This window comes from Saimiri boliviensis, chromosome 1 (assembly GCF_048565385.1).
Source record: "Saimiri boliviensis isolate mSaiBol1 chromosome 1, mSaiBol1.pri, whole genome shotgun sequence".
NCBI classification, from domain to species: domain Eukaryota; kingdom Metazoa; phylum Chordata; class Mammalia; order Primates; family Cebidae; genus Saimiri; species Saimiri boliviensis.
Window position 1 is genome coordinate 163,740,985 of NC_133449.1, and position 25,280 is coordinate 163,766,264.

The 25,280-nt window shown below is 40.9% G+C and overlaps 1 protein-coding gene across 12 annotated transcripts in view; it reads left to right on the forward strand.

Annotated features, from left to right (window-relative positions):
• Window positions 1-22,493, forward strand: part of PPP2R2B (protein phosphatase 2 regulatory subunit Bbeta) — a 520,898-nt gene extending 498,405 nt beyond the window's left edge. For all 12 annotated transcript variants that reach the window (XM_074379725.1, XM_074379718.1, XM_074379708.1 and 9 more), the window contains 3 exons: window positions 10,907-11,076; window positions 18,217-18,308; window positions 21,094-22,493. In XM_074379725.1, coding sequence (XP_074235826.1) covers window positions 10,907-11,076; window positions 18,217-18,308; window positions 21,094-21,373 — 542 coding nt within the window. In that variant the 3' untranslated portion in view covers window positions 21,374-22,493. The remainder of the gene's footprint in view (window positions 1-10,906; window positions 11,077-18,216; window positions 18,309-21,093) is intronic.
• Window positions 22,494-25,280: the final 2,787 nt, after the last annotated feature.

The following is a 25,280-nucleotide window of genomic DNA, read 5'->3' on the forward strand; positions in this document are numbered from 1 at the left end:
TGGTTTAGGCTTGGAAGGTTGCAAGTATCCAGGAATTTATCCATTTATTCCAGGTTTACTGGTTTATGTGCATAGAGTTGTTTGTAGTAATCTCATGGTGGTTTATATTCTTGTAGAATATGTGGTGATATCCTCTTTGTCATTTTTTATTCCATCTATTTGATTATTCTCTCTTTTATTTTTTATTAATCTGGCTAGTGAAAGCCATTTTAAATGGGGTCAGATGATGTCTGACTGTAGTTTTGATTTGCAGTTCTCTATGATCAGTGATATTGAGCACCTTTTTATATGCCTATTTACCATTTGTACATCTTCTTTTAAGAAATGTCTATTCAGATCACTTGTTCATTTTTTAATTATTAGATTTTTTCCTATAGAATTGTTTGAGCTCCTTATATATTCTGATGATTAATCCCTTGTCGGATGGGTAGTTTGCAAATATATTCTTCCATTCTATGGGTTGCCTCTTCATTTTGTTGATTGCTTCCTTTGCTGTGAAGAAGTTTTTTAACTTGATCCCATTTGTTCATTTTGCTTTGGTTGCTTGTGCTTATGGAATATTACTCAAGAAATCTTTGCCCAGTCCAATGTCCTGGAGACTTTCTCCAATGTCTTCTTCTAGTAGTTTCATGCTTTAAGGTCTTATGTCTAAGTCTTCAATCCATTTTGATTTTACTTTTGTATATGTTGAGTGACAGGGATCTAGTTTCATTCCTTTGCATATTGGATATCCAGTTTCTCTAGCACCACTTATTGAAGAGACTCTCTTTTCCCCAGTGTATGTTCTTGGTACTTTTGTTGAAAATGAGTTCACTGTAAAGGTATAGATCTCTTTCTGGGTTCTCAATTCTGTTTTATTGGTCTATGTGTCTGTTTTTATGTCAGTACCATGCTGTTTTGGTTACTATAACTCTATAGGATAATTTGAAGTCAGGTAATGTGATTCCTTCAGTTTTGCTTTTTTGCTTAAGATAGCTTTGGCTATTCTGAATCTTTCATGGTTTCATATAAATTTTAGGATTATATTTTCTATTTCTGTGAAGAAAGTCATTGGTATTTTGATAGGGATTGCATTAAATCTGTAGACTGCTTTGGGTGGTTTGGACATTTTAACAGTACTGATTCTTCCAAATTATGAACATGGAATATCTTTCCATTTTTAATGTCCTCTTCCATTTCTTTCATCAATGTTTTTTTGTTTTTAATTTTCATTGTAGAGACCTGTTACTTCTTCGGGTAAGTTAAATTCTGGGTATTTAATTTGTAACTATTGTAAATGGGTTTAATTTCTTGAGATCATTTGCTGTTGGCATATAGAAATTCTATTCATTTTTGTATGATTTTATATTCTGTAACTTTACTGAATTTGTTTTCTAATAGTTTTTTGGTGGCATAGCTAAGTTTTTTCAAATACAAGATCATATCATTGGCAGACAAGGATAATCTGACTTCCTCTTTTCCAGTTTAGATACTTTTTCTTTCTTTCTTTTGTCTGTTACTCTATCTCGGACTTCCAGTGCTATATTGAGCAACAGTGGTGACAGTGGGCATCCTTGTCGTCTTCCAGATTTGAGAGAAAAGGCTTTCAGTTTTTCCCCATTCAGCATGATACTAGCTGTGGCTCTGTCATATGTGGCTTCTATTATTTTAAGATATGTTCCCTTTATACCCAGTTTTTTGAGAGTTTTTGTCTTTTATTAGGTTGATATGATGTATCACATTGATTTTCGTTTGGTGAACTGTCTTGCATCCTTGCAATAAACTTAACTTGATCTTTTGAATATATTGTTGAATTCTGTTTGCTAGTATTTTGTTGAGGACTTTTGTATCAATATTCATCAGAGATATTGGCTTATAGTTTTCTTGACATATCTTTGTCCAGTATTGGTATCAAGGTAACACAGGCCTCATAGAAGGAGTTTGGAAGTATCCCTTCCTCTGTTTTTTTAACAGTTGGAGTAGAATTGACATTAGTTCTTCTTTAAATGTTTGTGTTTGGTATGGGCTTGTTGACTTCTGACCACGTACCAGGTACTGTGCTACATGTTTTAGTTGCTTTTATCTCTTTTGATTTTTATAACCATGCAAATAAGATATTAATGTCTACATTTTAAAGATAAAGAAGTTGCATCTTAACAAGATAAGAAAAATTGACAAAGACAATCCAACCTGGAAATGATGGAGCCCAGATTCTAGCCCCATATGTCTGACTCCAAATTCCATTCTCTCATACCAGCCTGAGAGATGTGCCTTAGGAAAGCAATGTGCAGTTTAAGCAGTAATCTCATCTTCCAGAATTTCTACATGATCTCAAGGTGTTACCAGTCCTAGGGGCCCATTGTCCCACAAAGATGCATTTATCACCCTAGGCATTAACTCACGCTGATTCCCCTGTCTAGATAGGATGCCCCCTCCTACCCATCAGAAACTATTATCAGGGCTCAGCAAACTATAGTATGCAACCAAATCTGACTCACAACTTTATTTTTTTACAATGCTAGCAAAGATTAACATTTTCACATTTTCAAATGAAGAAATCAAAATATGAATAGTATTTCATGACATAAAAATTATGCAAAACTGAAATTTCAGTGTCCATATACAAAGCCTTCTTGTGCGATACATGCTCATCTGTTTATGTATTGTCTCTGCTGCTTTCATGCTAAAAAGGCAGAATTAAACAGTTGCAATGGCCATCAAATGGCCTTCAAAGCCTAAAATATGTACTAACCTCTTATCTCTCCAGTGCTTATTGATCATTTAAGGCTCATCTTATTATTAAGTCTTTCCTGATCACACCAGCCCATTCACTCCTTACTTCTCCCCACTGTGAATTTTTGGTCTGTTTCTCCTGTCTAGGAAAGAAAAAAAAAAGGTTTTGATTCATTATTTCTTAACTTTGAATGATTAGTTGTTAAAAGACATGGTATTTGTAAAGGAAGTATAGTAGATGCAGAATTATTTTTAAAAGTTATGTAAAACTTAGGGACCAATATAATTTCCTCTAGATTAACTTCTCATTCTTCATCACGCTATGCATTGTATGCCTTGTCTTGCTGAAGTGTCACTGTCCAACAACTGTTTGTTGAATTAGTGGAGGGTTATATGAAAAGCAAACTGCCAGCATTAAGCAACTTGGTTTCATTATTTCCCAATTCAGAATCCTTCATCTGAGTCTTAATACAATCTAAATTTGCAGTCTCCAACCCGTGTCTGGAGACTATGTCATTAGGCCCCCAGTAGCACAGTAGCCACTAATTAAATCTTAAACCTCTTTTCTCACTGTCCTCAGCTGGATAAAGGCCAGCATTGTCAGTCTGAGGGAGTTCTTACCCTCTGTGGGAAAAGTGTTGGCCGTTTCTCTCATTGGGCAAAATTATTGGATGTGTCTTCTCTATAGTAAAAATTACTGGCTGCATCTCAATCGGCGAGGCTTTTCTCTCCAGGGGCAAAACTGTTGCCTGCATATCTCTGAAGGAAAATTGCCATCTGTCTCACTCTGTAGGAAAATTGCCAGTTGTGTCCCCATTATGGAGAAATTGTCAGCCATGTCTCCAAACGGAAAAACATGCCAGCTGCGCTTCCCTGTAGAAGAAATGTCAGCAGAAGTGAGCAATTTAAAGCCCTGCTCCTGAGTCCGAGGCCATTCCTTTTTCATCGTGAGCAAATCCTCACATCCCGTGACTTGTTTCCTGTACTCTCACTCTCATCTGCCCGTGTCATCACAGCCAGGGTGGGGGTGACATTGAAATCAGAGACGCTTGGACCAAGGAGGGTGTATTTCGAGAGTTAGTTCAGAAACAAGCTTGTGTGTCTGTGTCACAGCCCAGACAGAAGACCCAGAAATGAATATCATAACTGGTTCTTAAGATCTGCCTCAAACAGAAAAGCACTTTAGGTTTTTGGAGTCATTGTACACCAAGCTTTCCTTAAGCAATGCCTACTTCTGCTTTACTGCTGCCTTCCCTGTTGTTTTGGGCTCAGACACTTTGCAAAGTGCTTCACATGTAAGATCTCATCCATCCTCACAACCACCCTAGAATGTAGGTACTGCTATTAGCTCCATTAAATGAGGCTTAGAAGGAGTCAAGCTGCTTACAAACCTGGAGTTTCAACCCAGGCCACTGAGCTTGGAACCACCTGCACTGTTAGCCACCACTCCCATCTAAGACAGAGAGTGAGCAGGTTTTCAGGATTAGCTGTTAGTGGCCTTGGGTCCCCTCCTGACCCCTCAACATGGGCATGAGTTCCTGTGCAATTAAGGAAGGTTCAGTGTAAGGTCCAGAGAAAGGAGCCATACCCAGGAACAGCCTTCACCTATGTTTTGCCTAATCTCTCTCTTCTCCTATCCATGGAGTCCACAACCAGCTCTCTGCATGCCTTCTTTCTGCCCTTGCTCCAATTGTAATGAATGTTGTTTCACTTTAGGTTTCTCTAAAGTTGGCAGTTTTCTTCCTAACTCTTTCTCTCTCTTATTTTTGAATTCATGATTTTTTTGTTTTCAAATGGAGTCTCACTCTGTTGCCCAGGCTTGAGTGCAGTGGTGCAATCTCAGCCCACTGCAACCTCTGCCTCAAGTGATTCTCCTGCCTCAGCCTCCTGAGTAGCTGGAACTACAGTCATGTGCCACCATGCCCAGCTCATTTTTATATTTTTAGTAGAGACGGGGTTTCACCATGTTGGCCAGGATACTCTCGATCTCTTGACCTCACGATCTGCCCACCTCGGCCTCCCAAACTGCTGGGATTACAGGCCTGAGCCACTGCACCCAGCTGAATTTATGAATCACTGAATTCAAGGTTTTCCCCAGATTCTGGAGCCTTATTTATTTATCCAGTCATCTCAGCCCTTTCAGGGGGCTCACACAAGATACTTACAGCTTTGTGGAGGTGTATTCATATCTATACCTGTTAGAAAACACGTCTGCACAAGGCACATAAGATAGCCTATGGAATTTTAAAGGCAGGATTCAGTCGCTTTGGACTATAGCAGTATAGCCCAAAGTGTGTTCTCAGGAACCCTATACTAGAGAAACACTGAGCTGCAAATGATCTGTCAAATAAAAATAAAATGGAATGGGGAGAAAGGTATGATCAAATAATATTCTGAAGTAGGATTAAAGCAGTGGTTCTCACTGTCCCCTGGGAGACATTTAGCAATATCTAGAGACATTTTCCGTTGCCACATGTGGACAGATGGGGGTCAGCAGGGCAGATCTAGTGAGCAGAGGACAGATATATTGCTGAACATTCTATAATGCCCTAACAATAGGGTAATTGCATCATCAACTCCCAAAATTTGGTCAAAGTTTCCCAAGTTTATTTGACCTTGGGATCTGGAATAGCTGATATGTCACAGGTTGAACATTTTGCTGAAGTTACTTTGGAAAGGCTACCTAGAGTAATGGGATTAGGAAAGGGGAAATTGAAAAACCAGAGGAATTCTATAGATTTTAGAATCTAAGAACCAGGAGGGACCCGGTAGGCAACTAACTCCTTCATATTACAGAGAAGAAAACAGGCCCAGAGAGTTGACAGTTGCTGAAAGTGACGCAGATGAGAGAGAGTAGGACAAAGGTTAAGAACATAAGCTGGAATTATACTGAGTTCAAATCCTGGCCCTGTTCCTTCGAGGTGTGAGTTGTGCCTGAGTTGACTGATTAGACTAATTTGTGGAAAAGAGAAAGGAATAATAATACCTATGAATATTGAATGAGTTAGTACATGTAGAGCACACAGCACAAAAGCTCAATAGATGGTAGGTATTATCAAAATCCAGCCTGGACTTGTGCCCAGCCTGGATTCCAGCCCAGCATCCCTGAGTCTGATATTCTTTCCAGTGTACCTGGATGGGCACAGAAAGAGGTGAGGAGCAGCAGAGGTGCAAAACTGGGAATACACAAGGTCTATCTAGAATGTGAGGATCCTGGTTTGACCTGATTGTTTGAACAGAGAAACAGTATTGACAACGCAAGGCAGGGCCCAGTTGTGGAGGCAGTTTGACAAGTAGACAGAGTTAAGAGCTCATCTCTGCCACTGCCTAGCCGCATGATCCTGGGTGACTTATTCAACCTCTCCTCCTGGTCCGTCTCCTTATCTACAAGTGAGAACAGTAATAGCACCTTCCTTAGAAGTTCGAGCATTAAATGCAATAATGTATACAAAACTTGAGGACCAAGAAGTGGTAGCAAATGTCATCATGATTGTTACTTGTTACTATTGGGGTATCCAAGACATACCCTCCTGTTGGTGAACCTGACATGTCCCCAGTAGCTAGGATTGGGCTATGAGGATTCTCACCAGGACTGCTTCCTCACAAAGGAAGCAAAACTCTTCCTAGTTCTCTTCCTCTCTTCTCTCACTGTCAATATTTTGTGGTCGCTAATTGGAAGCCTTGCTGGTCAGCAGATTCTCTAGTGTCGTGCCAAGCCAAGCGTCTCCAGGAGAAATGCTTGTGTTAATTTGTCTCAACACTGTTCTATCATTCAGGCACCAGATACTGTTGTGCTACATGTTCAACAATTTTTGCACTTCTCTGATATTGGAGGGGGCATGAGAAGTAAATTTTATGGAACACACACTATCTTCTACTAGCCGTTCCCTAGCACTGTGATCTCTCTCTAATAACACACTAAAATCTCACTTATTCACAACTGTAACCACATTTGTGGGATTGCTAAATATGTGTCCCCTCCTCTATCCTGTGAGCTGGATCTGTCTTGTTCATTACTGTGTCTTTAGCATTTGGTACGGGGCCTGGCACATGTCCATCCCACAAACAAAAAGTATTTTAGCTGTGGACTCTAGCTAATATAATGTGCACCTGTGTGTGCCTGTGCATACAAGACACTTAACTTATAAATGAATGCTCAGCAACGTCTTGTACATGGCATCATGATTAAGAACAAAGATTTTAGGCCGGGTGCGGTGGCTCAAGCCTGTAATCCCAGCACTTTGGGAGGCCGAGGCGGGTGGATCACGAGGTCAAGAGATCGAGACCATCCTGGTCAACACGGTGAAACCCCGTCTCTACTAAAAATACAAAAAATTAGCTGGGCATGGTGGTGTGTGCCTGTAATCCCAGTTACTCAGGAGGCTGAGGCAGGAGAATTGCCTGAACCCAGGAGGCGGAGGTTGCGGTGAGCCGAGATCGTGCCACTGCACTCCAGCCTGGGTAACAAGAGCGAAACTCCGTCTCAAAAAAAAAAAAAAACAAAGATTTTGAAGTCAGACAGACCTGAGTTCAAAATGCAACTTTATCTTAGTGTGTCCCTAAACTGGTTACAAAACCTCTCTGTGCCTTAGTTATCCGCATATATAAAAGAAGGAATCATAATTCCTGCTTCATAGGCTGTTTTCACAACTAAATGAAATAAAACATGTAAAACACAGGGTCTGCGGTATTATAAGCTTTCCATCAACAGTAATTATTAATACCATTAAATGCTTTTACCAAAGGAATGAAAATAATTCCTGGAGCTGCTATTAAAATTTGAATATGCATAGATATGAACTACAAAGCGCTATTCCAATATATAATCTGTACTTGCCCTCTGTGTGCTGCGTAAGGCTGGCACTCCACAAACAAATGGTGGTAGGTCAATTAAAGAATTGTCATCTTTCGTTTCACATCCGTTTTGTGAAAGTGTCATTTCGAGGCTTCACAGTGTTACTACACTGGCCTCCCAATGTGCCAAGTATTTGGGAAATAGATTCCTATGTATAATATTGAAAGGCACCATAAATATACACAATTTTGTTGTCAATTTAAACATTTTAAATAGATGAGTTTAAAGAAAAGGAACTGCAAACGTGCTTTATGTCTTTGAAATAGTCCGCAGGCTCTGTGCTCTTCGGTCCCAAATTCTCGAGAGTCTTGATAGATGAGATATGACTGGCCAGCGCTGAAGCGGTGCATGCTGATAATGAAAACAGTGACTGGCATGTTTTGAGAACCTACTGTGTACCAAGCTTATATGCCAACTATGTGGCTCCTCATTTTGCAGATGGGAAAACTAAAGCTGGAGTCATAAATAAAATGTTCACAGCTAATAGCTGGCAGAGGCAGGAATTGATGACTCCAGAGCACAATTTTCTAAGCCCATCCACTTTACTGCCTCTGGGTCAGGTGTTTTACTTGGAATTTCCAAGCCCCCAGTACTGATGAGATGGCTGTTAGTTTAAACTAATGTGAAAATTTTCCTCCCAGCCAGTTCTCAACTATGAAGATACCAGTCAGAATCCAGGGACCTTCACTAATGCTCAGCTGAAGCCCAAAAGATGAGGGCAGAGACACTGGGTCAGAGGCTGTAATGAGCCATGTGTTTCTGTTTCAATGATTTTTTTTTTAATTTGCAGTTTCAATTCTGATTGATCGATCAGGGTTTTTGTTGCTATTCTCTTCAATGGTTCTGTGAAAATTTTAACATTTTGGTTTAGTTCATGGCTTAATTCAGCAAGATTTGAAACGTAACTTATTATATACTTGGGCTCTTTATATAGAATTGATTATTGACCATGTGAGTGCCTTGAGTAGGCAGGAAAGAAGTAGTCTTGGAGGATGAGTTAACTCAGCAACCTGCAGACCAGTGTTTGGTTTAGCCATACAGAGTCACCATCTTTGTAGGTAAAAAATGATCGAATGTCAGCAAATGCATATGTTTCAACTTAATACTACACATGGAAGGCACCCAGAAGGCAAAGAATCTGTTAACTTATCTGGCTTTGGCTCCAGTGAAGCAACAAATATTCATTGAATATTTGTGAGTAAGACTCTGAGTATGAAGATAAGTAAAAGCAAAATCCTGTCCTCAAGAAGCTTATGTCCTAGTTGAAGAGATAAAACCAACTCATGAATTGTTCAAATAACAATCATAATCTGGAAAATGATAGTTTCGTTGTAAGAGAGTACCTGAGCAAATACTAAATAAATGGCCAGACCAAGAATGATAGGATTTCAGAGAAAAAGAATAGATCATTTGGGGTTAAACAATATGTAGTAGATGAGGTATATGAATCAAAGAGTATTTGGATCAGTGAAGAAGGAATCAGGCAATACATAGTCAAGGTAGAAAGAAGAATTAGAGGCAATTTATGATGGGCGCCAATAACATACTGAGAAGCCATGCCTTTTTCCTGTAAATGGAAATCAGCTGAAGCTACTGAGAGATAATAAGAGCCTGGATATCAGTGCAAATAGACAATCCACACAAAATACTTTGCAGGATCAATGTACACCATGCGGCTAATGGTTACCCTAGGAGCCCACACCTCACCTCTATGCAATATAGCCATGTAACAAAACCACACTTGTACCCATTGAATTTATACAAATTTAGAAACTTTGTGAATCTTAAAAAGACATTGTAGCTATAGTTTACATATAAGGAGACCTAAGGCACAGAGAAGTATCTTGCCTAAGGTCACACAAAAAGTAAATAACCGACTGACATTAGACCCAAGGCAATCCAACAAGAAAGTGCCACTTTTTTTCTTTCTTTTTTGAAGACAGGATATCAATCTTACCCAGGTTGTGGTACAGTGCCCCAGTCATAGCTCATTGCAGCTTCCTTGGCTCAGGTGATCCTTCTTGCCTTATCTTCCCAAGTAGCTGGGACCACAGGCATGCCCCACCATGTCTGGCTAATTGTTTATAGAGATGGGGTCTCCCTATGTTACCGAGGCTGGTCTCAAACTCTTGGGTTCAAGGGATCCTCCCACCTAGGCCTCCCAAAGTGCTGAATACAGGCATGAGCTACCACACTTGGCCAAAGTCCCACTATTTAGCACCATAAGCCAACAAGAGAAATGAAAATGTATCACCAGACAAAAACTGGTACATGAATAATCATAGCAGTATTATTCCTAGCAGTTAAAAAGTAGAAACAACTCAAATGCTCATCAGCTGATAAATGGATAAACAAAATGTGGTATATTCATACAGTAGATACGATTCCTATTACTATTCAGCCATAGGAAGAATGAAGAACTGATACATACTACAGCATGAATGAACCTTGAAAATTTTATGCCAAGTGAAAGGAGCTGGTCAGTCCCAATGTCAATGTATTCTATGATTCTATTTATGTGAAATTTCCATGAGAATCAGAAAGTAGATTGGTGTCTCCCTAGCACTATAGGAATAGGGAATGGAAAGTAACTGCTAATGGGTATGGAGTTTTGGGGGGAGAGGTAAAGAAAATATTCTAAATTTAATTATAGAGATGATTGTGTGATTATGAAATTATATTAAAAACCGCTGAACTCTACACTTTAAGTACATCTTACAGTATGTGAATTGTATATCGCTAAAGCTGTAAAAAAAAATTTAAGCATCTAAGATGCTTAATGGGTATGGAGTTTTGGGGGGGAGGTAAAGAAAGCTGTAAAAAATTTAAGCATCTAAGATGCTAATGGGTATGGAGTTTTGGCGGGGAGGTAAAGAAAATATTCTAAATTTAATTATAGAGATGATTGTGTGATTATGCAATTATACTAAAAACCGCTGAACTCTACACTTTAAGTACATCTTACAGTATGTGAATTGTATATCGCTAAAGCTGTAAAAAAATTTAAGCATCTAAGATGACTCCAGGTTTTATGCTGTGACACCCAGATACCAACAGAAACAGAAACAGAGTTAGATACGTAGATTTGTCAGTTCCATATCTACGAATGGGATAGGTCCCATGCCAGTCCTTCCATGGGAATGAAAATCCAGAAACTAATGACAGCTTTTTGTGCTGCCAGAGAGCTCACAGTGCTCTGTTAGCAACTTAGATTCTGCAGGCACCAGCCCTGCTTAGAAGACTCTCAGTTACAGTGTTAGCTTCCTAACCAGTCCAAACATGTTAGAGTCAGTTGATAAGGATGTGCTACATTTGTCTTGTTTTGCTTTTGTTCTGCAGTTTTTGAAGAGCCTGAAGATCCAAGCAACAGATCATTTTTCTCTGAAATTATCTCGTCGATTTCGGATGTGAAGTTCAGCCACAGTGGAAGGTATATCATGACCAGGGACTATCTGACCGTTAAAGTCTGGGATCTCAACATGGAAAACCGCCCCATCGAGACTTACCAGGTACAGAACCCCAGGCACCCATAGGTATATTGAACACTCCCTTTGTGAGCTTTTAAGTCAGCCCCTGTTTATAATCCAGCAAAATGAAAGGCAATGCATGCTGATACAGTCAGTAAAATGACACAGGCTGTAAGTGCCACAGGATTTAAGATAAAGGTACATGTGGAGAGGCTAGAATTCAATTTAATTGATATGGACTGAGCACTTCATGTGGAATGGATATTATAGAGGTAAACAAATGGTTCTGCTCTCATGAAGCTTACCATCTGGTAGAAAAGTCAGATGATGAACGAGGAATTGAGTGTGCATCTCTGCAAGAGATGGTCCAGCCAGGTGAGGAAGGTTTTCCCAAAGAAGTGACCCTTACACTGAGTCTTGACTGCCATGAACTAGTCAGGAAATGCATGCTCTTAAAGTAGTGTGTTCAAAGGCCTGGAGTCAAGAGAAATGAGGTGTATTCAGGATGCTCATACCTTGAATATGAATCACAAAGGCAGAAAGATGAGCCTGGAGATAGAAGCAAAGGGCTGATCACTAGGCCCTGGTAATGTAGAGTAGGCTGTTTTGCCTGTGGATTGGGTACAATGGAGAGCCATTCAAGTTTTACACCAGGAAATGACATTGTGAGTTTTAGTTTTTACTGTGTGTTTCACTTTGCGGTTTGCCAGATGGACAATTTACATAAGAGAAGATGATGGCAATTTGGTCTGGTAATGGTAGCGTCCAGATGGAAGGATGGGTAGGCTGAAGAGTCAGTGAGGTTTGCTTGGTACTGATTAAATGTGCAGGGAGAGGAATCAAGAAAACTGTGTGGAAGTTTTGGACTTAATGTTGGGTAGATGGTGTAAATGCAAGGGAAGAAAGGAGAAGGAATTGTTTAGCGTGGTTTTGTTGAAAGAGGAAGACCAGACTTTGAAGTAGAGAAGATTTAAAGAAGCAAAATCCAGGCAAGAATATAATGAAAGAGGCAATCATGAAAGCAAAGATCCAGTGGTGGGGATAAACTAACCCTATTTTAAGCTATTTGGGGTTAGATAAAAAGAAGTGGGGGAATTCTAGGCAGAAGGATTTGATTTACATTTTTTCCTTGAGATACAATTTACATATCATAATAATCAGCCTTTCAAAGTGCACAATTCAATGATCTTAGTTTACTCACAAACCACCACTATCTAATTCCAGATCATTTTCATCACTGACATTTTTTAAATGAGCATTCTGGTTGTGCTGGGGAGGACATGTGTGTGGAAGGGACGTTGGAATGAAGGTAGCCAGATTTTGATATATTCCCAAGGTAAAAGGTAATCCAAGGATTACTCCAAAATTTTTGTCCTGAGCAATTAGAAAAGTAGAGTTGCCAGTTTATTTAGATGAGAAAATCGAGAGTTTGGTTTTGGCTCTGTTAAGCCAATTAAACATCCAAACAGACACAGCAAGTAGACAGCTGAATGTGAGTCTGGATATATTTAGCTTCAAGACATAAATCTGACACTCACAAGAAGATACAGGGTATTTAAAGCCACAGGACTGGATGAGATCTCCTAGGCAATTAGTATAATTAAAGAAGAGGTTATAAAATATGACCCAGTTGAGGACAGGAGGAGGATTTGGCAAGAGAGATTTGGGGAAACTAGCCAGTGAGATGAGAGGAGTGACTAGGAAGCCAAGTGGAGAAAGTGTCTTAAAGAAAAAGAAGTCACTGACTGCCACATGCTTTGCTGAATCAAGTACAGAAGACTAAGAGCTTGGATTTAGTAAGTGGAGGTTATCCGTAGCCCGAATGACAGAGGAATAGGTAGAGAGTGGTGTGAATAAATGTCTGATTGGGGTGAGTTCAAGAAATGGAAGATGGGAACATAATGAGGACAAACAACTGTTTCAACAAGTTTACTCTGACAAAGAACAGAGAAATGGAAGAGTAGCTGAAATGGGATTCTGGCTGAAGGAAATTATTACAGTATGTTTTCTGCTGATAGGAATAAGCCACTAGAGAGACCATTAGAGAGAGAGAGAGAGAGAGAGAGACCACTGAAAGAGCAAAGCCCTTGAGGGAAGCCAGAGGGGATGGAGTCCATTGCAGAATTGGCCATAGATGGTAAGATACATAGATAATTCATCAGTCAAAGGAAGGAGAGCAGTCTTCATAGATAGATGAAGCAGGTTTGTGAATTTTGTGATGGGAGCATGTAGGTGTTTTCTTTAGCAAAATAAATAGTAAGGTCATTAGCTGAATGGGAAGGAAGAAAAGGGGTGAAGTTTTCATCTAAGAAACAGAAATGTTGTAGAGTGGTAGGTTTGCTCAGGGATCCACTCCAAATTTATATAATAAATTTAAAGGGAGATGAATTTGCATGATTACGTTTCTTCCCAGCCACATTTGCCAGCTTGGTACAGGTAAAGAAAGGGTAGAAGTTTAGATTTCACCAGTGATGGGGTTTTGCCAAATGAGTACAATGGAAAGAGAGAACAAGAAAGGCCACCTTGTTGAATATATATGCTAAGGGAGTGACCGTAATGATGCACTGCTAAATGGAAGCTGGGGGAAAAGGGAGATCATGAATTTGAAGAACTGGTAGAATCAGTATACTAGAAGGAGTGAACTAAAAAGTCAGGAGATAACAACGGCAACAGAGTGAGACTCATTCCGCAGGTAGTACAGAGATAGCAATGACCAGGTTCATAATGTGACCAAGAAAGCAAAGGACAAAACCCATTGAATATGATGGGATCAAGTAACTGGGAGACTAGAGTGCTTGAATAAAAATAGTGGCAGGAGGCTGGGCGCGGTGGCTTATGCCTGTAATCCCAGCACTTTGGGAGGCCGAGGCAGGTGGATCATGAGGTCAAGAGATCGAGACCATCCTGGTCAACATGATGAAACCCCGTCTCTACTAAAAATACAAAAAATTAGCTGGGCATGGTGGCACGTGCCTGTAATCCCAGCTACTCAGGAGGCTGAGGCAGGAGAATTGCCTGAACCCAGGAGGCGGAGGTTGTGGTGAGCCTAGACCACGCCATTGCACTCCAGCCTGGGTAACAAGAGCAAAACTCCATCACAAAAAAAAAAAAAAAAAAAAAAAAAAAATAGTAGCAGGAATAGTGACGGAAGAGACAGAGGTGCCAACTTGCTTCAAGGAATGAGCATTATGGACTCAGAACTTTTGATGGCTGAAAGACAGGTAGCATGAAGTTTAGTTTGATGGCATGATTTCAAAGGAGTTGAGGACTTTAAACAGGAATCGTCCAGAGCAGCAAGAAGCCCACCTACCCAACATTGGCAGGTGGAGTGACAGCAAAACTCTAGCTACCACTTGAGTGTTTGCAGAGGAGATCCAGATTCCAGTCAGAGGAAGAAGAAGGTTCAAAGATGAGGTTGAGGATACTGGAGACTTTGACGACTCCCTGTAGCAGGTGCTGGAGAAAGGTTTGGGAGCCAGAATTCACAGCTATATATGTAGTGGAGATAGCTTTGTTTCCCCTATGGTCCAGTACACTCCCTGTTATTTAGAGTGTTATGTCTCCTAAACCCTACCTCAACTTCAGGGCATGGCTCCACATCACTTGCCCCCAAGTTTTCACTTACAGCCCTTCATCTTGAGCCCAGGACTAGAGTCACCACTAGTGTCCTATTCCAGCTCCATAAGACAAACTGTATAGTGTTCAGATCCTTAACGCAAAAGAAAGGACAGTGGGAACTAGGACCTGGGTGTGGCTACTGGGGAGCCTTGACTAGGAAGAGCAGACTTAGGACAAAGCTAGTTTTAGAATACAGTTAGCTAGCTTTTACATGAAGTAGCTTAAAGATGGTCAGTAAACTCTGATTCGGCGAGCCTCCAGAACACCACGATAGGTTGTGAGGTCCAGTGGGGAAGAATTTAGTGATCAGTTAATATACGCAATGCTACTATTTTACGTTTTCATACATGCATTCACAGATCTCAATCATGTTTCCATGAATAAAAGGCTGCAGACTTAAGCATGATTGGGCATTTTCAAGTTTTCCTGTAGAACAGGGGTTGGCAGACTGCAACTTGTGTTCCAAACCAGCCCCCTATTTGTCTTTGTAGGTAAGTTTTATTGTCACAGCCATATACAATCACTTACTCATCTTCCATGGCTGCTTCTGTGCTGCAATGGCAGAGTTGAGTCATTGTCGTAGAGACCATATGGTCCACAGAGCTTAAAATATTTACTGTCTGGCCCTTTGGAGAAAAAGTTTGTCAACACTTGAACTATAAGAACAGACCAATAGAGTTGGCTCTTGGTTGGCCTCATAGCAGTCCACTAATTATAGGACACTTGACTCCCACAGTAAATATGAGAACCACTCAGTTTAGTGTCAGAAAGCCCATGCACAAGCTAATAGTATCATAGAAAAGTCATATTAGGAAGATGAAAAAAGAACATCAAATAGGATGAGTTTTAAGTTCTCTCTTGCTCCATGCTCTAGGTGTTGCTCATGTATACATCTTACCTTATTTGCTCCTCTGGTAGAGAAAGGTCCCTCTGATTTGCCTAAGAAGACTTTTTCCTATGCAACAAAGGGTAAATACAGCATACCTTCATCGTAGGTGTTCTTTTTCTTTAAATGCTGTCAATTGGAGGCAGGCAGGAACTACCCAGACCCTACATGCGGATGAGGAGAAGTAACACTTCCGACTAGGTTTTCCCTTGAGTCCGTCCCAACTTCTACCTTTCAAGAATTATTCACAGAGTTCTCAGCAATGTCATTCCTGCTAATAGGCATACACTTCCAAAACACACATGTGTTGATGTTTGATATTCACCTGCAGTGTTTCTATAAGACAAAATCCCAAAGGTGAATGGTGACATGTGAGGAAAGGTTCATCACAAAGAGGACATATGGAACTAGACCTTTAAAAGCTCCCCACTGCCCAGTTTATAAACCTTCTACTGTGCCCCTTAGGGAAGGTCAGTGAGTTAGTTTATAGCAAAGATGCCTCTGTAGGAGTAGAATACAGCCTAACCCTCACAGCCCCCAAATGCATCTGAGAATGCCAACAGCACTACTGTAGGGGAATTCCCTGGTCACCAAAGCACTGAAGCTGTTATCCTGACAAGGCCTGGAACTGTTTGGAAATAAGAGAGTAAAGGTGGGGGGAAATGAATTTGCAGAGTGAGAAATAACTTCCACTGTCCAAATAACTCAGCGCTTTTCAAATACCCAAAACATCTAATGGAACATAGGATGAGCCTGACCTCATTCCTTTGCCCTAGACTTAAGCACACAACTAGGTCTCAAGCTCAGCATCCAACAGAACTGTTGAGATCAAAGGAAGAGAAGGAGCCACAGCTGCAGAAAAAAGGAGATTGAATCATCACTCTTAACTTAAATACCAATACCCTTGGTAGCCTCCCTCTGCTTTTACTCAGTTCTATCTCGTCTCTCAGCCTCACTAGAGTTCATTATCACAGCTCCTGTCAAGGACTAGGACCCACCAGAGCAAGCTGGAGCCAGGTTGCTAGTTCAGCTCAGAGTGTGTGCTCCAGAGCCTGATACCAGGGCTCAGTTCCTTCCCCTTCTGTCATTTTCTTTTCTGTGTGATCTTGCACAAATGATATCTTATCTCTGTACTTCATGCTCCATTAAAGTAAAGAGAATGAAAGCACTTACATCATAAGATGGCTTTAGAGATGAAATGAGGTTTTTGACAGATAAAGCACCTGGCCAGTAATTTGACAAGCCAGCATATTGGGTATGCCTATTATTATTGCGACTCTGTGCTAGAGGGTTCAGGAAGGATTACCTTCGAAACACTGAACCCAGGCTACTACTCTATGAAGCTTATTTGTCTATTTGGAACCTACATCTGAGTTGCCAAATGTAACTGGAGAAAAATATTCAACTATGCTTGATCAGCCTTACTTGACATTCATGTCCAACGTCAAGTGTCCCATGGTACCTTCCAGAAATCTGACAGTTTCCCAACCATTCCTCTCTCCTGGTCACTCTCAGTTGATAACCATGCTGCTGCTTTCATTGGAAAAGAGAAATCAGGAACGAATCGCCACATACTCCAGGATGGCACCTTTTATCTCAGAGTTTTGACAGCTCCATGTATAGAGACATCTCTAAATCATTGTACCCAGAAGTGAACATGGCACCCCCTTCCTTCCACTTTCTCAGGAGAAAGATCAGGGATTTATCCTTTGACTCCTATCTTTCTCTCCACACCTCTGAGTTGACCCAAGTCCTATCTGCTCTTTCTCTAAACAAGAGGAGACTCTGACCAGCCTCCATCACTGCCCATGCCTGAATCCAAGCCAACATCTATCACTCAGGTTATAACTGGTCTCGCTGCCTTTGTCTTTGCACCCTTAGGATTCATTGCAACACAGCAGATTGAGTAATCCTCTCTGTGAGGTCTCTTCTTCCTCAGGATAAAGGGCCTGTGTAAACTGACCATTTGCCGCCCCAGCTGCTTGCTCACCACTCTCCCACCAGACTCTCTCCAAGGCTCCTGCCTCTAGGGCTTTGTGTCTGCTGTTTCCTGTGCTTGGAAAGCCTCCCCCTCACCCCAAATCAAGACGTCACTGTGGCTCATTCATCTCCAATGCTACCTCATCTACAGAAGGCTTGACTACTAGCCCTATATAAAACAAGATACCCCCCACAACATCTCCCAGCCTCTTTTTCCATACATTTTTGTTCTATGATTTTATCACCATCTAAACATCTTATTTGTTTACTTGGTTATACAGTCTCTCCCATGACACTGGGATGAAAGCACCACAGGAATATTTGGCTAACTGCTGTATCTGAAATGCATAGCAGGTTTTGCGGAATTTATTGAAAAGAATGGATGAATGGTGGCCTCTAATGCCCATGAGCAAATCAGCTTAGAAAATGAGAATCTACCACGTATTGAGTCCTATTGGATGCCATTGTCTACACAAGCAAGCTTGATTAATCCATATCAGCCACATGAGAAGCTCAGCAATCCATCCTAATGTCCCACAGCTAGAAAGGGCCAAGCTTAGGTTCACATCCAGGGCCATCTGATTCAAGGCACATGGACAATGAAAGATTTAACAGCTCACATCAGAAGAGCAGGTATTTGCAGAAATAATTACTGTTTAAAATAATAACTGACCTTCCTGATAATGTTTCCTCTCCAGGTTCATGACTACCTCCGCAGCAAGTTGTGTTCCCTCTATGAAAATGACTGCATTTTTGATAAATTTGAGTGTGTATGGAATGGGTCAGACAGGTAAGAAAGGCTCTGTGGCTGAGGAACCTTCCAAAAGTTGCCTTGAGGCAGTGTTGGGCAATTTATCCTGAGTACAGCCAAAGGGAGGTCAAAATTGGGTCCCAAAGCCTGGCTGAAATGCATAATGTGGGCCCCTTGTGACCCTTGAAGTCATGCCTGGAAAGAAGGGAAGGACGTGGTAAGACCCTTGAATCCTGTTTCTGAAATGACACAGATAACAACTTAATGTTAATAAGAAAGTCCTACCTTTTGCACACAAGACACTTCCAGTGCTAGGTCAACATGCCTAAACGAAGATCACTTATCCACCAGCAAATTCCAGCCTGAACAGTTCAGATTACTTCCAAGTGGGCTTTCCACATCAAAAATTATCCCTTGAAGCTGATAGTGGAGACCTGGCCAATGGCCCTGGTGGTTCATTAACTGAAATCTAGTCAACCTCATTTATCACATTCCCTCAAAGTGAGTTATTCCTAGTTTAAGGCCTTTGATTTGAGCAGTACTTCATAATGCCTCCCAATAGTTCATTTTTAGTTTGACAAATACAAATGATTCTCTGACTTTCGTGAGAACTAAATGCAAGCAACCAGGGGCTGATTTCGTTCCCTGATGAAGGTGGCACCAATAATACTGTTTCAAAAGCATAGAAATTCTATTATGGCAAGACATTCAGACATTTGAGCTTTTAGTGAATATGAACTGTCTGTCTGTCTGTCTGTCTCTCTCTCTCTGTCTCTCTCTCTCTCTCTCTCTCTCGCTCTCTCTCGCTCTCTCTCTCTTGCTCTGTTTCTTGGCTTTCTTTGCCACTGATCCAAAATTAAACCCCTACCTTGCAGGCTTGGAAAGAGTCCCCACATGGTAAAGGACCCAAGTCACACTGACCAGTTGGTATAGGACAGAGAGCAAAGTAACTGACATATGAACAAAATACCCCATGGGGAAAAGAAGCCTGCCCTATCATTTTATTCTTTATTTATTTATATAGATATTTATTTATTCATATATTATTATGTACATATCTGTTGCAATTGCTCAAATTTTTCCTCTATCTTAGCTTTGATTCAAAACTACGCTTATTAGACACCTACTATATGCCAAACACCTTCATATACATCATTTTATTTAATCCCAGCCACAGTCTAACAAGATTGTTTTCATCATTCTCATTTTACAGTTAAGGAAATTGAGGCTTAGCAAGATAAAGCAATCTTCCCAACCTCATAAAGTAGTAAGTAGTAGAGACAATAGTGAGAAGTTTTGAGTTTGAATCCTAACATCAACCTTCTTTCTATAACATCACAACTGGGAGATTTTATTTCTCTTTCAGATAAGGTTGGTATTATTTTCAAAAAAAAAAAAAAAAAAGACTATCTCTTCCTTGTTTAAAAGTAAGTCGGGTCATGGTGGGGAAGCAAATGGCAAAGCATGGGAAGCAGTGAAGCCAACTGGCTACTACTTATGCCCCAGAGTCAAGCATATGTGGGTTTGAAGGTGGACTTTACCACCTACTAGCAATGTGACACTGAGCAAAGTACTTACTTCTCGATAAAAGCCTTTTGTGGGATAATAGAAAATGAGATCATGGAGGCAAAGCCCTCAGCACCCTGCCTGACAAGGTAGTAACAGTCCACTTGAGTACACAGACACAGTTCACAACATCAGTTTGATGAGCCAGAGTAGCAAAATCTAACCTTTGCATAATTTACCTGGTACAGCTAAGGATGTGCCCAAAAGCACATCCCCCTTGTTCTGGCCCAATCTTGTCAGCTTTTTCTTTCACCTCTCTACACATCCCAAATCATTTGAGAAAGAGAGTTCGTGCTCTCCCATCTTAAGGAGCCAGTCAGAGCTCCACCCAGAAGTGAGTGGGAGCCAGCCCCTCCTAGGGAACCCCTGTGTGACGGCATTTGCAGACATCCTTGCCCAAGGAATCTCTCTCCCGCTACCTCAGCTTGTCACCGTGTCTGAAATGTTACCATTATTCAGTACCTTGCTTCTGGAAGACACTGGGTGTTCACTTCCCTTCTGATCAGTTGCAGCTATACCTAAGAGGGGATAACTCTTATAAAAATGTGGAAACCATCTGTCCATCTACTATAAAATTTTTTACTTCCTCATTCCAAATGCTTTTAAAATTTGAATTTGCTTACTTGCTTCCCAGGTAAGACCATGATGACATCTATTTTACAGATAAGCTTTCTAAAAAGGTCAAATTCTACACTAGTTCTCAGCAGGGGAGAGGACACACCCTGGGTCATGCACGGTGCCACCAGCATCTCTCCTGCTGCTGCACTGATGCCATAAACCCTTAGAGGTCAGATGGCCCAGGAACCCCCTAATGGTGGCCAAGCCTTCAACACATACAACTGCTTTTTGTTTTCAAAAGTGTGTCTACTTCATCAGACCTCATTCTAGTGTTACATTCCTGATGGGAGGTAGGTAGGACTGGGATCATCACAACCACTGGATACCTTTACTGAGCCAAAGAACCAAAAAGAATCTATGGAGCAAAAGTAAATTACAAGGAGAGTTCTCACCGTCTCTCCTTTTCAAGCCTAGCCAAAAAGCTTACCACATTCAGTGATTGATTGAAAAAAAAAAAGGGGGGCCAACAATCAACACTACAGAGCCTGTTCTCATTTTTCTGGTTTTTAGTTTCAGTAAAGTCTGTGGTGTCATAAGCTGGCTCTAGCAGGATATCATTTGCTCCAGAAAGACACAATGAAGACGGGTCATTGCCTTTCTCCATAACACTCGCTCACTCCCTCTCCTCTCTACCTTGTAGTGTCATCATGACGGGCTCCTACAACAACTTCTTCAGGATGTTCGACAGAAACACCAAGCGTGATGTGACCCTTGAGGCTTCAAGGGAAAACAGCAAGCCCCGGGCTATCCTCAAACCCCGAAAAGTGTGCGTTGGGGGCAAGCGGAGAAAAGATGAGATCAGTGTCGACAGCCTGGACTTTAGCAAAAAGATCTTGCATACAGCTTGGCATCCTTCAGAAAATATTATAGCAGTGGCGGCTACAAATAACCTATATATATTCCAGGACAAGGTTAACTAGGTGGACAAGTTATTACTTAATAATCTCACATACTGAATACTAGTCAAACAAGTTTTTAAATGTTTCTTTGGGTCTTCATTTGACGCATTGACTTTAATTTCCCTATGCAGGAAATGATTGGAATAGAATTCAAAGGAGTCCAACTTTCCCAGCTCCCCAGTTCTAAGAAACTTTTGTCAAATCCAATAGGTTTGGGACGCTTCTGTTTAGAATTGAAAGCTGCCAGCTAACAGTGATTCTTCCATAGTTGACTTGAACTTCTGATGCTTTTATTGCCCCATTTTCTCTGGTGGGTCCAGTGTTTTGTTCCTAGGTGTCTGCTGCGATAAAATGAGGTTGTCTGTAGTATTTAAGGAGAAAAGAGATAAGTTTTTTTTTTAATTAAGCAATTCCATTCGATTGAAAAAAAAATCAACAAAAAATAAACACCGTTTACTCTTAGACAAATTCTTCTTGTTTTGTGAAAAAAAAAAAACAAAACGAGTCAGTATCATCTCCTGCCACGCCACCACTTTTTTTTCGTTTCCCATTTTCCTTTTTTAAACAATTTCATTTAAGCCAGAGATTTACTGCATGAAGCCGAGAAGAGGACGCAGAATGACAAGGAAAGGGCACATCAACCCTGCTATGCTCTTTTTTTTGTAAGCTCCATAGAAACAGCCTGAGAATTTGGCTAGGAAACTTGAATGCTGCAGAGGACAGAAAGAGAGCACTTTCGACACAGTGCTTCCCAGAGTGAGCTTGGCAGGGCCAGGCAGGGCCAAATTCCATCTGCTGCCTTGTTACTCTTGCTTTTTGTCCTCTTAAATGGCTCCATATAATCCTCTACCTACATGTTCCTTGGCTTTTTTCTCTTCAACCTTTTCCAGCTTATTTATTCCATTGAGTTCTAAAGGCCGAGTCCTGGTTGCTTATTATCTGGTATTCTAAATGAAGCAGTAAGTTGGAAGCAGTGGCACCACCCCTGAGTCTCTGAGAAAGCCTGGTCTGTTCTTGGGTGTTTCTCCTAAGCAGCTCCCGCCCCTCCTCCTGGTTTTGGTAACCAAAAGTAACAATCCATCAACCTCCATTGTACCTAGAACAAAATTGACCAATAAAAATGCTGATTTGTAAAGTCCAATCAGGCACTTCTACCTCACCCCAAGCTTGCCATCTGGGAAAACAGATCAGAATGCTCTCTTCTACAGAAACGAACTGTGGGGAAATCCAAATCCAGCAGCTGTGACATCAGAGTGAATGGAGTCCACTTGAAGCTGTGGAAGATGGTTCATCCTTTTCCCCAGTTGAGGATCGAGATTTATAACTTTCAGAAAGCCATTTCCAGAAAGTTCTATGTGGCACACCTCTGGGAAAGGCACTAAATACATGCAAAGGATTTACAACTTAGGGAGGGTAGATGGGTGAAGTCCAGAAATCTGGGTCTGGGTTAATATCTCTATATCTGTCTTGATGACTCATTTCTCCTGACTTCCATTCAGTGCAGGGTGAATGGTTTGACATGAGAGTTTTTCATTGAAAGAGAATGTAATTTGCTTTGGAGGAGAAAGAAAATAGTGAAAGAATTATATTGTCTCAATTCTAAGTTACTATCCATTTACTAATAGCTTTTTGGCAAGGAAATAACTGTCACCTTAGGTAAAAATAGTTTTGTCAGATGCAGCACAATTTCAGGAACATTAAAATGTGAAAAAGTACATCTCAGAATGAAGGGAGCATGGGAACAAAACCGAGACTTTCTCTGTGTTTCTCATTGTTCCTGCAAAGAAAGCTTCTCCTTAGGATGTACAAACTGAGATCCAGAGTAGGATGAGTTTGCCAGAAAAGAAAGAGCAGAGAGCAGCCATCCTCTCCTCCGTCCCCTGCAAAGCGTGCATTAGAGCAAACACCCAAGATTCCTGGACAGGAACAGGACCGGAAAGACCCAAAGATTAGGCCTCAGGGAAAAACCACCACGATGTTTTACAAATTACCTGTTCTTTACCAGGAGCTGAACTAGGTATTTCCTATGTGTGATCTTTCAGCCCCAGTACTAGCAATATCTCTTAGATAGTGGCACATAGCAGTCAGTCTGTTTTCCAGCTGACACTAAAAACTGCTTGAAGGCTGATTTGCTACCTTGCAACAATTGGTTTGATTCTAAGGGTCTTGTACTACTTTACACTGGTAAGAGCCATCAGATTACAACTGGAGGCTATCAGTTGAATGAAGGAAAATGGAAGCCACGCCATCTTTGGCTTTTGATAAAATCATCCTTTTGCAACATTCAGTTCCTGACATTAAAAACGAGTCATGTAAAAAGCTAAACTTTTGTAGACATTCATGCTTTTCTGTCAGGAGGAGGAAGATTAGTTGGAAAAAAACAAAAAAAAAAAAGGAAGACAGTAGCCAGCATCAAGTAGTGGGATATGCATAGGCAGATGGGCAGTGGGAATCGAGTTGCTTCTTAACTCCTTAAAGTGTGGTTCCTGCCTTTACTCTTCTTTTTGGGAAAAAAAAAAAAGCACCTTTAAACCTCTAATTAGTCTTGCAATTCATTCAACCAAATCAGCATGTATTAGACAACATGGAACAATTGTAAGGTGGAACAAAGATGAAGCTAAAATTCTGCTAGCTCAGTGGCCCAATAAAAAAGTCTGCTATCTTCATTAAACTTCCTCTGAGCATTCTAGGGTCCATTATAATAAAAAAAAGTACACCTTCAAATGCCCAGTTTCTAAGGACTCTTGGGAAGCCATGATTTCCCTTCTTTCAAGCCTACGGAGCAACTGCCTAAAGCTTCACTCCCCTACCACCCCAGACCTCATTTCTTTTTCAGTCCTTTTGCTAGCTGCCTGCAGGAGTCAAGAAAGCCCTGGTAAGCCTCATAACGAAGATTTAGGGATGACACTATAGTCCACAGCATGAATGGTGGAACCCTTACTAATTTTCCCTGTTCCATGATGAATGTGTGGATGAGGCTAGTGTGTTTTCAATAATGCCACCTGCCTTCCAAAACAAATCCCCTAACACAGCCTTTGGACATATCACCCTGAATGCACCTGATCTCATGTGATCTTGGAAGTGAAACAGAGTCGGGCCTGGTTAGTCTTTGGATGGGGAAAATCTAGACACACCACTGGGAAACATTCACATGGCAACCTGATTCACTGTGTGTCCATCATGCCTTCATTCACCTCCTTCCCTGTACTGCTAAGTCAGCTCTCAGGGACTGCTTTCCATGGGAGCAGCCAACCTGTCCATGGAAAGAGGATGGGACTAGAGACAGGAAATATGGGTCCTGTTAACCAAGGAAACCTGCTCCTTGTAACCAAGGAACTTAGGCTACCCGCTCAGTCCCTATGTCAGCATCATCACCTGTAAAATGGCCAGAATAACATCTATCCTATCTCAGAGAATTATTAAGAGGACAAGAAATCCATTTACTTATAACTGCTTTGATAAGTTTAAAGCACCATAAAATAATAATAGCAAGAACACTGATGGGTAATATACTTTTGCTTTCTATGCCTCATCTCATTATCCCCTCCCCCACACCCCATGATGGCATTAGAATTTCCATTTTGCAAATGAGAAAATAGACTCAAGTTGTCAACCTAGCCAAGGGCACAAAGCCAGAGAGAGATGGAACCAGGACTCCAACTCAAGGTATCAGACTCTAAAGCCAGAGCTGTTAAAATATGGCTCTAATATACAGTAGTTGCCAACATTTATTGAGCACTTATTATGAGCCAGGCTTTGTTCTACAAATTTCACATGTATTGACCTCTTTACCCCTAAAACTCCAGATGCATATACTACTGTTCTCATTTTATAGATACAGAAACAAAGACAAATGACACACAAATTTACACAGCTCACAAGTGAAAAAGCCAGGCAGTTTTAGTCAAAGTTCTTATCCACTATCCCC